The 13,790-nt window shown below is 40.7% G+C and overlaps 1 protein-coding gene across 1 annotated transcript in view; it reads left to right on the forward strand.

The window, feature by feature from the left end:
• The window catches only part of PTPRR (protein tyrosine phosphatase receptor type R), a 145,256-nt gene that overhangs the window by 78,931 nt on the left and 52,535 nt on the right, over positions 1–13,790 (forward strand). The window contains 2 exon segments of the mRNA XM_052668998.1: positions 4,774–4,884; positions 9,491–9,753. Coding sequence (XP_052524958.1) covers positions 4,774–4,884; positions 9,491–9,753 — 374 coding nt within the window.

Genomic DNA, 13,790 nt, shown 5'->3' on the forward strand with positions numbered 1-13,790 from the left:
GAATCATATCTTCTGTGAACATTTCTGAATTCTTCCCAACCAGTATTACATATATATTAGCAGTGCACTTGTGCAGAAAGGAAGCATGATCTCCTCTTTCTAGATGGCGGCTCAGAGGTGTTAAAACTGGAATTCTTCTCCAATATTAGTTGCCTTTTTCATTATCAGCTACGTAAGATTTGAAAGGCTACCAGCTCTCTCTGCAGTAACCAGAATTGAAAAGATACCTTCAGCAGGCAACTCAGCCCATCTCAGAGGTACCTCTCTTGAGTTTGCCTGGTTGTCGCTTTCTAACCGAGCTTAGCACTAGAACTCCTAGTTGCACTGAGCCAGTGATGGTGGAAAGAAGAAACTTTACTAAGATGTGATAGGAAAACTGGGGTGGAGAACTAAAGCTCTTTCCTAAAGTCTCAGCTCATGGTGATACCATGAATAGCAAAATTCTCAGTGGATGTAGGTATCTGGAACTGTGTTTCCATTTGTTCTGGTAGTAATTAGCTAATTCACATCTACTGATGCATTAATCACTGATGGATTTATTTTCAATTACATCACTTTTCTCAAAATTCATATCATAGTTTCTTATTATGCAGTTGTTGGAAGAGCAGATTTCCTGTATGTTTATGCTGTAGGAACCACTTGGAGTCCTTTGCTGCCTGCTGTAGAATGGAAAAGTGTACCTGTGGGAACATGAAAGTTTAATAGAGTCGAGTCATTGCCATTTCAGGGATCCAAGTCAATAGATTTTTTTCATATGTCCTTTCTTTTCCAATGGCCAATTGTAGTTGCGGCATTTGTTCTTTTATTATGGTCTAAAAGTTTGTGTCTGAAGTGCAATTTAGGGCTGTATTCTGATCTGTGGTGTCATAGGGCAGTGAACAGAGTTAAACAAGTAGCTGTTGAAGTGGTGCTTCTTGATGGGACTAAATTCAATCACCTATGCAGTCTATGCCATTACATTCTGAGAATCCCAATGCCTGGTGAGAGAATAAAAAGAAAACACTAATGAATTTCAGAGCTTAGTAGAATAGAAGAGGACTTTGAAGTAGTTTTGGATAAAGGAATATCTGAAGTTATGGTCAGTAAAGTAAGTTTTACTGTGTTATCTGAGATAAACAAACTGTTAGCTGGGAGTTGCAGACTAAGGAGAAATCTCTGTGAAAGAGTATATTCCAAAATCATGCAATCCCAAAATGTACAATTACAGCAGCCTTGCATAAGCTTCTGTTGTTTGCCTTTGAAGTGTGTGATATTAACTTCTGCTAGAGAAGAAATCAAAGGAAGCAGTCGTGCACTTAAAGCGTTACAGAAGCCATGTCAGTGAGCTGACTGGCACACAAAGGAGAGCCCTGCAGGCTGACAGCTTTTCCATGAAATCACAACACTTCATCACACACACGTGTAAGGGCTGAATGCCAGAATGGAGAGAATCATCACGAAACTGAAAGGTGACCTTGGCAGTAGCTTAGCACAGCATAGTTAGAGTGTTTGAGGAAGCTTTGTCATAGGGGATGTTAAGAGTTCAATTAGGTCACTGGTGTTCCTGCATAGTTTCTCTGTGGGGAAGTGATTTTTCGGCAGTCTTTCCTAAATATTCTTTTGCTAACACAGTTAGAATAGCAGAAAAATCAAAGCAACCCAGTATGAACTTCAGTGAACTCTTTATGATCCTAAATTTGATCCCCAGCTCTATGGAAGCTTTCCTCTGAGGTCTGAACTGTGATGTACCATGTTTTCATTAGTGTTTCTGCCCAAGGAAGTAGTTGAGGTTAAATGATACAAGTTAAGCATTCACCTTTTTTTCCAGAGAAGGATTAACTTTCTTGGCAGCTCCTGAAATCTTGACAGGATCTTTCAGTTCCTGATTTTACAGTGCTTGCTTCAGGTTGGTGTCTCCCTTGCTGGCTGCCCATTTCACTTGTTTGTAAAAATAACCTGCTAGGTTTCTGTAGCAAGACCAGAAGGGTGAGTAGATATATAATGTTAGGGGTTTTTAAGTCCATAAAAAGTCTTTTTTTTTTTAAACACACATTTTTCCACTTTAGAGCAAAGCAGTCACCTGTGCAGGTACTTTTCAGTGAGGTTGACAATAGCATGGGACTCTAGAATACAAAATGTGATTTTTTTCCCATCTTAAATGATATTGAATTAAAACTATTTATATGAACCAGGCTAATTTTGCCTAAATCACTCACCTGACTAAGGAGACTGCTTACAGAATGGAATGAGGTACTAAGGATGATGGGCATGATAATGAACATGGTGTCCACCCTCCCTGTGGCCAGGCTTGTTCTGGGACCTGTGCCACAGGTGCTCCCTGGCCAGCCCCATGCTCTTGTACTCCTCACACCTTTACTAGTTGCGCCTTTTTGCTGCTCAGCTTGAGCTTTTCTTCCTATCTTCTCTTTTGCTTTTCTCTCAGCATTTGGTTGTCCTGTGAGCTGGTTTCCTGGGTGTTAGCAATTTGCAGCGCGTGTGGCAACTGCTGTCTTTCTTATCAGATCTCTCAGACCCAAGAGCAAAGTTCTGACTTAGCAGTGCTAACATTTCAGAGAGCAATTTCTTATCATGGAAGTGAAACGACTCAGTTGTTAGAGGTCACAGCCTCTTCTGTCACTGGGGAGCAGCTGAAGGAAGGATTCTGCTGTCCTGAATGCTGCTCAGTTAGACCAGGGGGAAAGATTTCCTTCCTTGGGTGAAGGGACTGCTTTGTTGTTTCAAAGTGGTGTGCTGGACCTGTGAAAGCCATAGCACACTTGTTTTTCACTCTTTTACAGCATTTGTTGATATTCTTTGAGATTTACTTTTCAAAAGACAAATCTGGGAAAAGCATATACTGAATACATGTACCAGTAGACAGACATTATAGAGGTAATTCATTTAGTTTCAGTTAAGTACATTAAATAAAATATAAATACACTAAAAAGTTCAGTAACACTTTTAACAATTTTGGTTAATTGAAGTCTTTTAGCCTTTACAGGTCTATTTCTGTACTTCAGCAGGTAAAGGATTTCCATGCTGGTCCATGCAGTGAGGTGACTTTCAAGGAAAACTCTTATTATTATGATGAAAGCAGCCAAGTTCTGGTTATACATATGCATTTTTATTTTTAGCAAGCAATTCTCTGTGAATTTACCATGCTATATGACACTTCTCTGTGCACTTGCATCTCGTGATAGTGTGATCTGTGAATTATCTTGCATTAGCATTGTCTTGCTTGTTTTTAGAGCAGGGAGGCCAAAATCTGCACTGAAAGGAGAATGTGCAGCATTCAGCCTGGTATTTGTTTGCCTTCCCTCTCCCCTAGGACATGCTATCCTCCTCCACAGCAGTCCTTACTAGATGAGTTTGGTTGCATCAGGGCTCTCTAACTTTAGGTGACTTGTGGACACAGGGAGCCTGCTTGATATGATGATGTCCAAACGAGTGAACAGTCTGCCCTAAGTCCTGGGGGGTTCCTGCAGTAGTGCAGGTCCAGCAAACAGTCACTCATCCCTGAACAAATTCTTTCCTGTGTGGAAACAGGGCAACTCTCAGCCCCAGCACAGTGTCCCTGGGAGGAAGGAAGGCTAACGGTGGCATGAGAAGGCAGCTCATTCGTTAACAAGAACTGTAATTAAAGCCATTAGCGGATTTCAAGGCCAGGTTGAATGGGGCTATGGGCAGCCTAATCCAGTGGGTGGCAGCTCTCCCACAGCAGGGTATTGGAGCTTGGTACTCTTTAAAGTCCCTTCCAACACAAGCCATTCTATGAATTTCAGTGAAGGGAAAAGACAGAGATCTTGAACGTGCCAAGTGGAAACAGAACTTAAGATATGTGTTCTTCCCTCAGTACTGTACTGAATGTGCAGTTAAAGAAGTGGAAAGAAAATGAACGGTGGTGAGGAGAGCAATGTCTTCTTATCTTCTGTCAAGGATCCAAGCAGCAGAAGGTTCCAGTTCTTGCAAGGGAGCATACTTTCTTGTAAATAACATGTTGCAGTTAGGCTGGAGTGTATGTACTCTGTTTCTGCTACCATATATATTTAGAAATGTAGTGAAATTCTGATTCTCTAACAGTTCACCTCACTCTACAGTGAGAAAATACATGCTTTTGCAATTATGATTGTTTCATAACCTCTATGAGTTTCCCAGGAGTTCTGCAAATTTGTGTAGGATCAGCAGGAACCCAGAGATAACAAGATTACTGGAAGCACATTCAGAATTACTGCTAGTAGAATTCTGAAAGTACTTTCAGTGTAATGGGAGTTTTGCTGTGCATGTAACATCCATGCAGGTGTCAGTTGTAAAGGTGGCAGCAGCAGGGCACCTGGGCTCCTGGGCAAGCAGCGAGTCACCTGCTGCCACTGTGTAAAGTGCAAACAGGTCAGAGGCTGGCATGTGGGCGGTGGGGCAGGAGATAAGCAGTGGGAGAAAAGGGCAGCATGAGTTGTTTCCTCAGCCCACGCCGAAGCGCTGCCCTTTCCCCTGGTCAGCCAGGTATTTTCCAAGGAAGAGCACCAGCTTCATTTGCTTAAGCTTCAAAGCAAGGCTTTGCTGGTGTGGGAGCAGCAGTCACAGAGGAGATCTCAGGTCATCTGACGTGGCACCAGGGCCACAAACAGGCAGGGTGCTGAGCTGGGGAAGAGGCTCAGAGTGTCATTGGCTTGGGAACATGAATTGTGGCTGCTGGAGATGGGGTTTGGTGCCTGATGAGTGCTATTTCAACTGCCTGTGCTACTGCATAATTTTTTTTTTTTCTCTCTTCCTCTTTCTTTTCACTTCTTAAAAAAGAAAAATGTTTTGCAAGGCCAGCGGGAAGCAGACAAAATCTGGAGCAAAGAAGGATTTTACGCAGTTGTCATATTTCTCAGCATCTTTGTCATTCTAGTAACTTGTTTAATGGTAAGTTTTACTTTTTTACCTTTTTTTTCTTTTTTTTTCTTTTTTTTTTTTTTTGCTGTTCACTGCTTCATACTTTTCTCAACGTGAAGGATAGGGTCACATTCTTTATATGAGACATGTTTCTTCAGAGCTGTTAAAAACTAAGCTCTCATCACGCTGTGAAGCCAAAGTTTGAAGAAATACATTTCTTGAAATGTTTTTAGTCCAGCTGCAGAATATATGTAGAAGAAAGTTGAAGAAGTAAATCACAGTCTCTAAGCCTGCAGAGTAACTCTGGAGTGATGTGAATGATGACTTCTTAGCCTTCTTACTAAGGTCCCAGATCATTGAAGCTATGTTAGCCTACTGTTTCAGTTAATGGATAATTAAAAAAAAAAAAATAGCCAGGATCATAAGCTACTGGTAATCATTTGTTAGAAAGAGAGGAAGTGCATGTCTATGCTCCTATATTGAATATACATGTTCTAAACTGAAGTGATAGATAAGTACACAAAGTAATGATAGTGTTCTTGAACAACGTAGACACTTCACTGTGAGTTCAGTGGCCGTGTTTCTGGTTACAGTGCTGAATGTGAGGTGTGCAAAGCTCATGCAGACCAGGAACAAAGCTTGACCACCATCCACTTTCCCATGGCATTCTGCATTTCTCCTGTGTTACATTTCACACACTGCATGTCTCCCATGGTGCATAAACATATGAGTTTACTGAATCCTGTGAAAATTCTCATCATTTATGAATTCATAGTACGTTGGAGTCTTTTCAGTTCTCTTGCTTGCAAACACATTTAATGTTTAATTTAATCTAGGCAGATTTCCCACTCATAACCTTAGGATGGAAAGAACATTTTGTCTGAAGATTTAAATGTTCAAATTTATAACAAAATCTTATTCAAACTTACAGTCTCTCAAGAAAATTATTCTTTTTCACAACTCCTACTTCCCAGTCATTTCATTTCTATGCCATCTCACTCCAAGATAGCAAGGTAACTCTGGAAGTCAGTACTTTTACTTCAGATTTTTACTTCGGAGAAACAGAATGCAAAATGCAAAAGGTCCAAAAGCAGAAAGCTTAGCTGTGTGTGCCAGTGACTTGGAAGCATCCTTTAAAGTATGGGTAGGAAGGAATACATTAGTTAGACATGAAGACCAACACTCAGCTCCTGCTCCCCTCAGCAGTGGGAACACTGGCTTGCTTCTGCTGGGAACATTGTGTATCATTTGTAAAACGCACTCAGTAAAATGTTAAGTAGGAATAACAGCTACAGTGCTCCTATGTGTAAAATAGGACTCAATTTTTTTTGCTTTACACAGAGAAATAACTGAACTATCACTAAACAGTGCAATACTTGGCAGTTGATTAAATTGTTAGCTATTACTCTTTCTTACTAATTTTTCCTGATTTGATGAACAAGTGTGTCTGCATATCTGTTTGTTTGTTTGTTTTTCCTTTTCTCTTTTTAATATGAACTCTATATATAACTGTTTTGAATAGTCTGGAAGTATCATTTTCAATTTATGAAATGCTTTAGTTGTTATAAAGTGGTTTTCTAAATGACGTGGTTCTTTTCATTTCAAAAAAAAATCAGAAAGCAGGGTTATTTTTTCATTTAAAATATTTAAAGATATGAATTTTGTCTTGTCAACAAATGTGGGAGTCTAAATTTTTATTACTGGCTCCAGTGTCTTATAAATTATGAACGGTTATTTGATGCTCTGGGGAGATTGTTACTTAAATTAGGAATATTTTTCAACTTCGTGATTGTATTTTGGAGTTCCTTCAAAAAGAGTACTGAATAACAAAAAAAAGACCAACATTTCAATATCCATTTTTTCATTTGTGTATAAGGTCACAAGTTTCAGGATTTATAAACTGGTTCAGGCCTTTTGAAAGCAATTAAAGTACAGGATATCTACATCTAACTAATATCAACCCACCAACTCCAGCATTTTTTTACCAGTTTAAAGATACGTAGTTTGATCATACCACAATACTGTCTAAACTGACTCAAAAACAGCATTTTTGTGTATAAACTAGCTCTGGATTGCCTGAATTCTTTTATTCTTATCTATAAAACCTTTTACAGTGCATTCAAATCAAGGTATTCAAATACCTTGCAGTAATAATACATTATACAACATGACTAATGCTTTATTTCAGCCTTTCCCCAGAGCTGAAGGGGATTTTTTTTGGTTGGCTTTCTTCTTGCATTCATACACACATCAGCCTGGCTCATGCAGAGATGTGCACACAGCCACATGCGCATGTTGATAAGCACTCGTTAGAGAACACTTTTAATTAGACTGAACCATCTTAATTTCCTTGGTTTTGGTGAGATTTTGCTATTCTATCCTGGGTACCCTAAATATCTCTAGGCAGATGAGTTTTTGTATTGCTGTTCCATATAACAGTTGCCAAGAACTTCATCCCGGAGACCTACTTCTCTCTTCGTGATTTCCCATTTCTCTCTGAAGATGAAAAATGGAGTTCTACTGGCAGTTTGAATGGGTAGCTTGGAGGTACTGGCCAAGCTATCACATCAGCTTTCCTTTGTAGAACACTGAGCAGAAATGAAGAGTGATTATCATGGTGTCAGCACCCCATCATTCTTCTGCATACCCTGAGTCAGAGGACAAAGAAAAAAAAGAGTTGATTTCCCACTGAAGTTGAGTTTGATCCCTAGATCTAATACATGAAAAATGAAAAGTTGACCCCCTGTGCGTGTCCTGGAAAATGGTACCTCATGTTGCTCCATGTTTCTTTATTATCTACATAATGAGTCTTCTGAGGTATCAGTACAACATCAGTTCTTCTAGTTAGGGCCTTCATATCCATTTCCACCCATATTGACAGATATGATTAAAGTGATTTGAAATAACACAACCAAGTTTACTTTTCAGAGCTTGGTGACTTGATTGACTGCTGCCTTTTGGGCCATTGTCATTTTTTTCTTACTTTTATCTGGAATTCATTTAAAAACTGACTGGATCACACTACTGAGGATCACAAAAGTTCTTCAGCTGTTTTTCAACTTCTGCAAGTATTGGCTGTCTTTTTTTTCTTTTTTTTCCCCCTAGAATCTTGTAATTAAAAAGTTTAGGAACTAATAATAGTACAGTTTTGGAACCCAGCCCCATAATTTCTTGGGATCTCCAGGGAAAGAAACTATGTTTAAGCACATCAGAGACAAGAAGGTATGGTTAGCACTGTCATAACAGTGACTGCCTTATCTGTGTTTGTGGTTTTCAGAAATAAATGAGGCCAAAGTAATCACTGGGGTGAAGGGTTAAAATATTTCAAATCCCTGATACCTATGTCCCTGCTTCATAGCAGGGCTGTTTTTCTGCAAAACTGTGGCGAAGAGAGTTTATCTGTGCCATTTAATTCTGAACATTTCAGAACGAACAGATGGCTTACGCAGCTAAGTCTTGTTTAATGGGTGTATTGCTAATGACATTAGGTCAGTTCCCAGCTAAACCTCTAACACTAATCCTTGAAAAAACAAACTTGTCAGATATATCTACTCTTCACTGAAAAGCTTTGGAGTGATAGATCTCCATGCAGTGATAGCAGGGAAACAGACATCAAAAAACGCAGCAGAAAAATTCTTTGGTTAAGACTCAGTTTTTATGGCTTTGCAAGCAGAGTAGTAAGTATATGGGTATGTGCAGGCACCTTCAGAGAGCTGTGAGCACCCTTCACCCATTTTCACACACAATACTTATGGTAGTGTAACTGTCACAAAAGATGCACTGGTAATTGTCTGAAGTTTCATGGCTCTTAGAAGCATTTTGCAAGTGGAACAGCCGTAGCTCAGACCACGTTTTTGATGTTCCCCTCATGAGATGAGGATTGTTACACCAGTGCAACATAGGCTCATTCAGAATAACAGAATTGAGCACTTGCTATCTGTCAGCCCTTGCCAAGCCCCTGTGTGAGAATATCAGCATGGAGCTCAATGGAAGAAGATCAGTACAAGTTTCTGAAAAGCTTTTGCTGCACATATACACTGTGAGATGTCAGTGTCTTGGTAATTGTAAAACATGTTTCTGAATAGTCACAAATCCCTAAACAGCTTCATAAACTATGTGTCTGTTCAGATTTATTACAGAATAGGTAATGTTTCCATAAGGATATTGAGAAACAGGGAGTATTTTGGGGCAGCAGCATCCTACCCTTATAAAAGTGGCTTGGTAAAATTACCCTGCTCAACTATAAGCATTTGTTTTATTCTGTGTCATTGTCTCTTGCTAAAATGCTTATACATTTTTCTACAGTTACTTTATTAATCATGTTTCCTTCTTCATACAGATTTTTGTGACTATTTTCCATTCTCTGTTATTTGTCCATGTAATAATACAACTGCTGGTATTACAAATAATTACTGGCTCACAACAAGAACTGTTAAAATCTCTGCCGCCCACGTGTACGCTCTGTGGTTTATGTAATGAAAATATTTATCCTGCTGTGAGAAATGCCATGCAACATAAGTTGTGGTTTACTTTCTAGAAATAAAAGCCACATTTAGCAATCTTATTGTATTTGTGGTTTCTCCCTTACCTTGTTTACCAGTGAATCAGGATTGGGTTCTCCTCTCTGTTCCAATAGGTTCTGTATAGATTAAAGGAGAAGATCCAGTTGTCGCTGAGACAAGAGAAGGAAAAGAAGCAAGAGATCCACCTCTCACCACTTCACCTTCAGACATCTCGATCTGAATATAAGACTACCAACAGCATGGTCCAGCCTGAACAGGCTCCAAAGGTCGTCAGTGTGGTAGTGGACCCTCAAGGCCAATGTGTTCCTGAGCTCAAACCTCCCCCGTGTGCCAGTCCGTCTCCTTTCAGAATGAAATCTGTGGGGCTCCAGGAAAGGTAGGATGGTGCCCAGCACATTCAGAATTTATTCTGTTTTTTTTTTTTATACTATTTCTGTTGTTTGATTTTGGGAGGAAGTTTTTCACACAGAAGGTGATGATGCAATGGAACAGGTTGCCCAAGGAGGTTGTGGATGCCCCATCCCTGGAGGCATTCAAGGCCAGGCTGGATGTGGCTCTGGGCAGCCTGGTCTGCTGGTTGGTGACCCTGCACATAGGAGGGGGGTTGAAACGTTGAAAACAGATGATCACTGTGGTTCTTTTCAACCCAGGCCATTCTATGATTCTAGGATTCTATGATTGCTTATGTCTCCTCTAACTGTGGACTGGAGGTGTCATCTTGCAGACATCTTAGATGTGAGATTTTGATGTGTTAGTATCTTATGGGTATTCCCTTGTTTCCTTTTCACATGTGCAATGATACAGAAGTTTGAGCTGAGATTAACTGTAGTACTATAACTCCTTTTGTTAATTTGTTTCTTCCCCTTTCCAACAATTATCTCAAATCATTTTTTTTCTTTTTACCTTTATTTTGCCTGTTTTCATCCTGGAGATCCTGGCAGAGGGCAGAGCAGCTGCTTGTCTTTTGTCAGCAAAGGATATTCATGTTGTTAAGGAATCCCTAATACATGGGAAACTTAGAAAGTTGAAATATTGCAACTTAATATGCTTACTGGTCTTGTATAGTATTTCTGTTATCACCTTAAGATCATTTTTCTTCTCAAATCCAGATTTCTCTCATGATAGGGGTACAGCCTAAGGTCTACAGCCATTACAAAAAAGAAAAAGAAGTGATTAGTAATGAAAGCAACCCTTATGATCAGCTCCTTAGAAATACTTGTGCACCAGACAATGTGCACAAAACTCATTCTACCTTTAAAATACTGGGCTAGTTTTCCTTTTATGAAACTAGTTATTCTTCCAACAGGAGAATGCACACTGACATCTGTCTCTCCTCTGTTAGAAACCTATATAATTTCTTGCCTCATGGCTGCGGGCCGCTTTCATAAAGCATCAGTGCTCTGAATAACTAATGTAGCATGCAGCCGTGCGACTGAACTCTTCTGCCCCAGCACAGGAGATAAATGAAAGAACAGACACCACACAAATTTGACAGGAAAATCAGAATGGAAAGGCAGACCAACAGGAGCATTCCCTTTGAGGACTCTCGGAGCTGAGCCGTAATTCTGATTCACTTGGAACGGTGGGATTTCAGTGACAGATTTTATCAATGGCTGTATGAACCACACTGAGTTTTCCACAAGTAAAAGATGCTGAAAGGCAAATCTGTCATAAAAAGTGGAGTCATATCACAAAATAAGGAATGGGGGAAGGAAGCAAATCAGTTTTGGTGCTTGCTCTGATTTCAACTCTCATTTATATGTAGGATTCCAGATCCTAGATATAAAGCGCATAGTGTGGGATGTGAGAGAGAAAACTACAGGAAATAGGTTGTATTATTGTCCTCTGAAATAAGCAGCTATTACTGTGGGATCAAGCCTGGGCATCCCCTCCAGATCATAGCCACAGCTTGGGAGCCCCCCTTCAGTAGAGATATCAGCCCTGATGCTGTTTTTTTCCAGCATGACAAGCTCTTGACAGATGTATATGGGTATAGGGACTTTTTGATGAAGTCAGCACTGAATTTCCTTTGACCAAGTGACTTCACAAGGGGTCCTAAGCCATAGTTTCTGACTATCTTAAGTCCCCATTTTGATTTCTGGAGTGTGACCCATGGTTATAAAACAACTCTTACAATCCAGACCTGAGAAAACTGTCTCGCTTCAGTGAGAATCAGTGCACTGTTGGCCACACGGGAGTGAGTTGGGAGCAGTGCCCAGCCAGCTAGAAGCAGTCTGGCAGCTGTGTCTGAGTGATGGGGCAGAAAGGCCAGACACTGCCTGTCTCTCAAGTTCTACATGCAGAATTATTACCATGCATTCAAGAAGCACAACAACTGCCCCTCTGAACCTTTCCATTTTTAATATGAATCACATTAGCTGGTGCAGATGCAGACAAACTGTTAATCGAGAACTGTCCATGCCCTATCAAAATGTTTTTGGGAGATTGCCCGGCTTCTTAAAAAGCATTTTGCTTCTGAACACTGGAGCTAAGTCTTTGAACTTTTTTTTTTCCCCTGCATATCTCTCTGAAAAGGCTCTTTTACTCATTTATACAACACAGTTTTCCCAGTATATTATTTAACGTTTGCATTATTAAATGTAGGGTGCCATGGCTGATTTTTGTGTGCCACGTACTCTGGTGCCTGGTGCCTTGGTTAATGCAGCTGTAAAAGCAGCTAATTCCTCGGGCTTGCAATAGCTTCGCATGTCTAGAACCCGGCACGGGCCTAGCAGTGCAGTAGGTTTTCTCTCGGACGCTATTGAGCGGCTAGGACCTGGTTCTCAACCAGATTCACAGCCCATCACCATGTCCTGGGGCTGCCAGGGCCGCAGCGCTGCCCAGAGTCAGACACCGGGCCGGGCGGTGGAGAGGCGCTGGGTTTGGCCGGGGGAAGAGCGACATCTAGAGCGGGAGGGAGGCTGCTGCGCTGCGCTGCCTGCATACAGCTTTGCGTTCCCTGCAGAGCTGAGAATATCCCAAGTTGGAAGGGACCCACAAAGGTCACTGAGTCCAACTCAAACCCACCTCTATGTCTGAGAACGGTATTCAAACACTCCTTGAACTCCGGCAGCTTGGGGCCGTGCCCACCGCTCTGGGGAGCCTGTTCCGTGCCACTGCTCTGCAGTGAAGAACCTTAACCCCCTAATGCGCCCCTGTGCCATCCCCTCTGGCCCTGTCACTGTCACCATTGGAACCAGATGGTCTTTACGGTTCCTTGCAACCTAAGGCACATTCTGTGGTTCTGTGATTCTATCCATTTCTGAGGGACTGCTCTGCAGCCTCTCATCCCCCAGTCTGTACTTACATCCAGGGTTGCCCCCTCCCAGGTTCAGAAACTGGGTAAAGTTCAGTAAATTCTGAATAGCTGGTGGTGGATTGGCAAGCATTTTTTAGTCCAGCTTTGGCTGTAGATCTGATTGCACATATACATATGTATATATAAGTATATATAAGTATATATATATATATATTTTTTTTTTCCCCCAGCAGAGTAAGGCTTTATTTTATTCAGGTGGGTGGCCCAAAATTCTTGTTGACATGAATGATTCCAGCCAAAATCAGAGTTTGGTGATGTGGGATGTGATATTTTTGACATGTCAGGCTTTGAAAGTTCCTAGTACAAGCAGTGAGTTGTTAAAACACAAGCATGATGGAGATATAAAGAAGTTACCACACCAGCACAGTGTTCACTTTTTTTACAGATGTATTTACATTTTCCTCAGACACTGATGCTGTTTTTTAGTTCTGGTATTATTTTTGACTAGGACAACTGTATTTCAAACTAGTGTACATCATTCTGTTTTGTTCAGATAATTTAGTTATTATCTAGCATGCAAAAGTACATGGAAGAAAAGAGACTGGAAAATATCTGCTCTATTGTGTATGCTAAAAAACCACAAACAGTGCTTTGGAAAGTATTCCAAAGCATTTGTATCCCTTCCTAGTTACAAAGACCTAATACTGTGTCTGGTAAATCTAAATAATCAATGGGAAGGATCACAGCAGCGTTTTCTTGATCTGTTACAAATTCAATAGGAAATGATTCTGTCTATAAGGGACAGCTCATCACGCTCACGTGTCTGGATGCTAGAGGCATGCAGGACTAGTTTGCAGCATCTAGAGATAATCAAGAGTCATCAGAAAGAGAATGGGCAGAAGAAAAATCACCTAAACCAATGCCAATTATGATGTCCCACAAACAGCGCTAAATCTTGGCTTGAACCTTGATTATGAGAGATCTGTACATGGTGCTGTTTCTCCCTACAAAGCAGAGCAGTACTATAAAAGCCTATGGCACAGGTTGTAAGCAGTGAGTGAGATGTCCCTTATCATCTGGAAGATGCCCATGAGTTGACAGTTCTTGTCCAGTTCAAATAAATACTCAATAGACATACCATAAGAATAGCTACT

The sequence above is a fragment of the Tympanuchus pallidicinctus genome, unplaced genomic scaffold (genome assembly GCF_026119805.1).
Source record: "Tympanuchus pallidicinctus isolate F22 unplaced genomic scaffold, pur_lepc_1.0 scaffold8, whole genome shotgun sequence".
Taxonomy (NCBI): domain Eukaryota; kingdom Metazoa; phylum Chordata; class Aves; order Galliformes; family Phasianidae; genus Tympanuchus; species Tympanuchus pallidicinctus.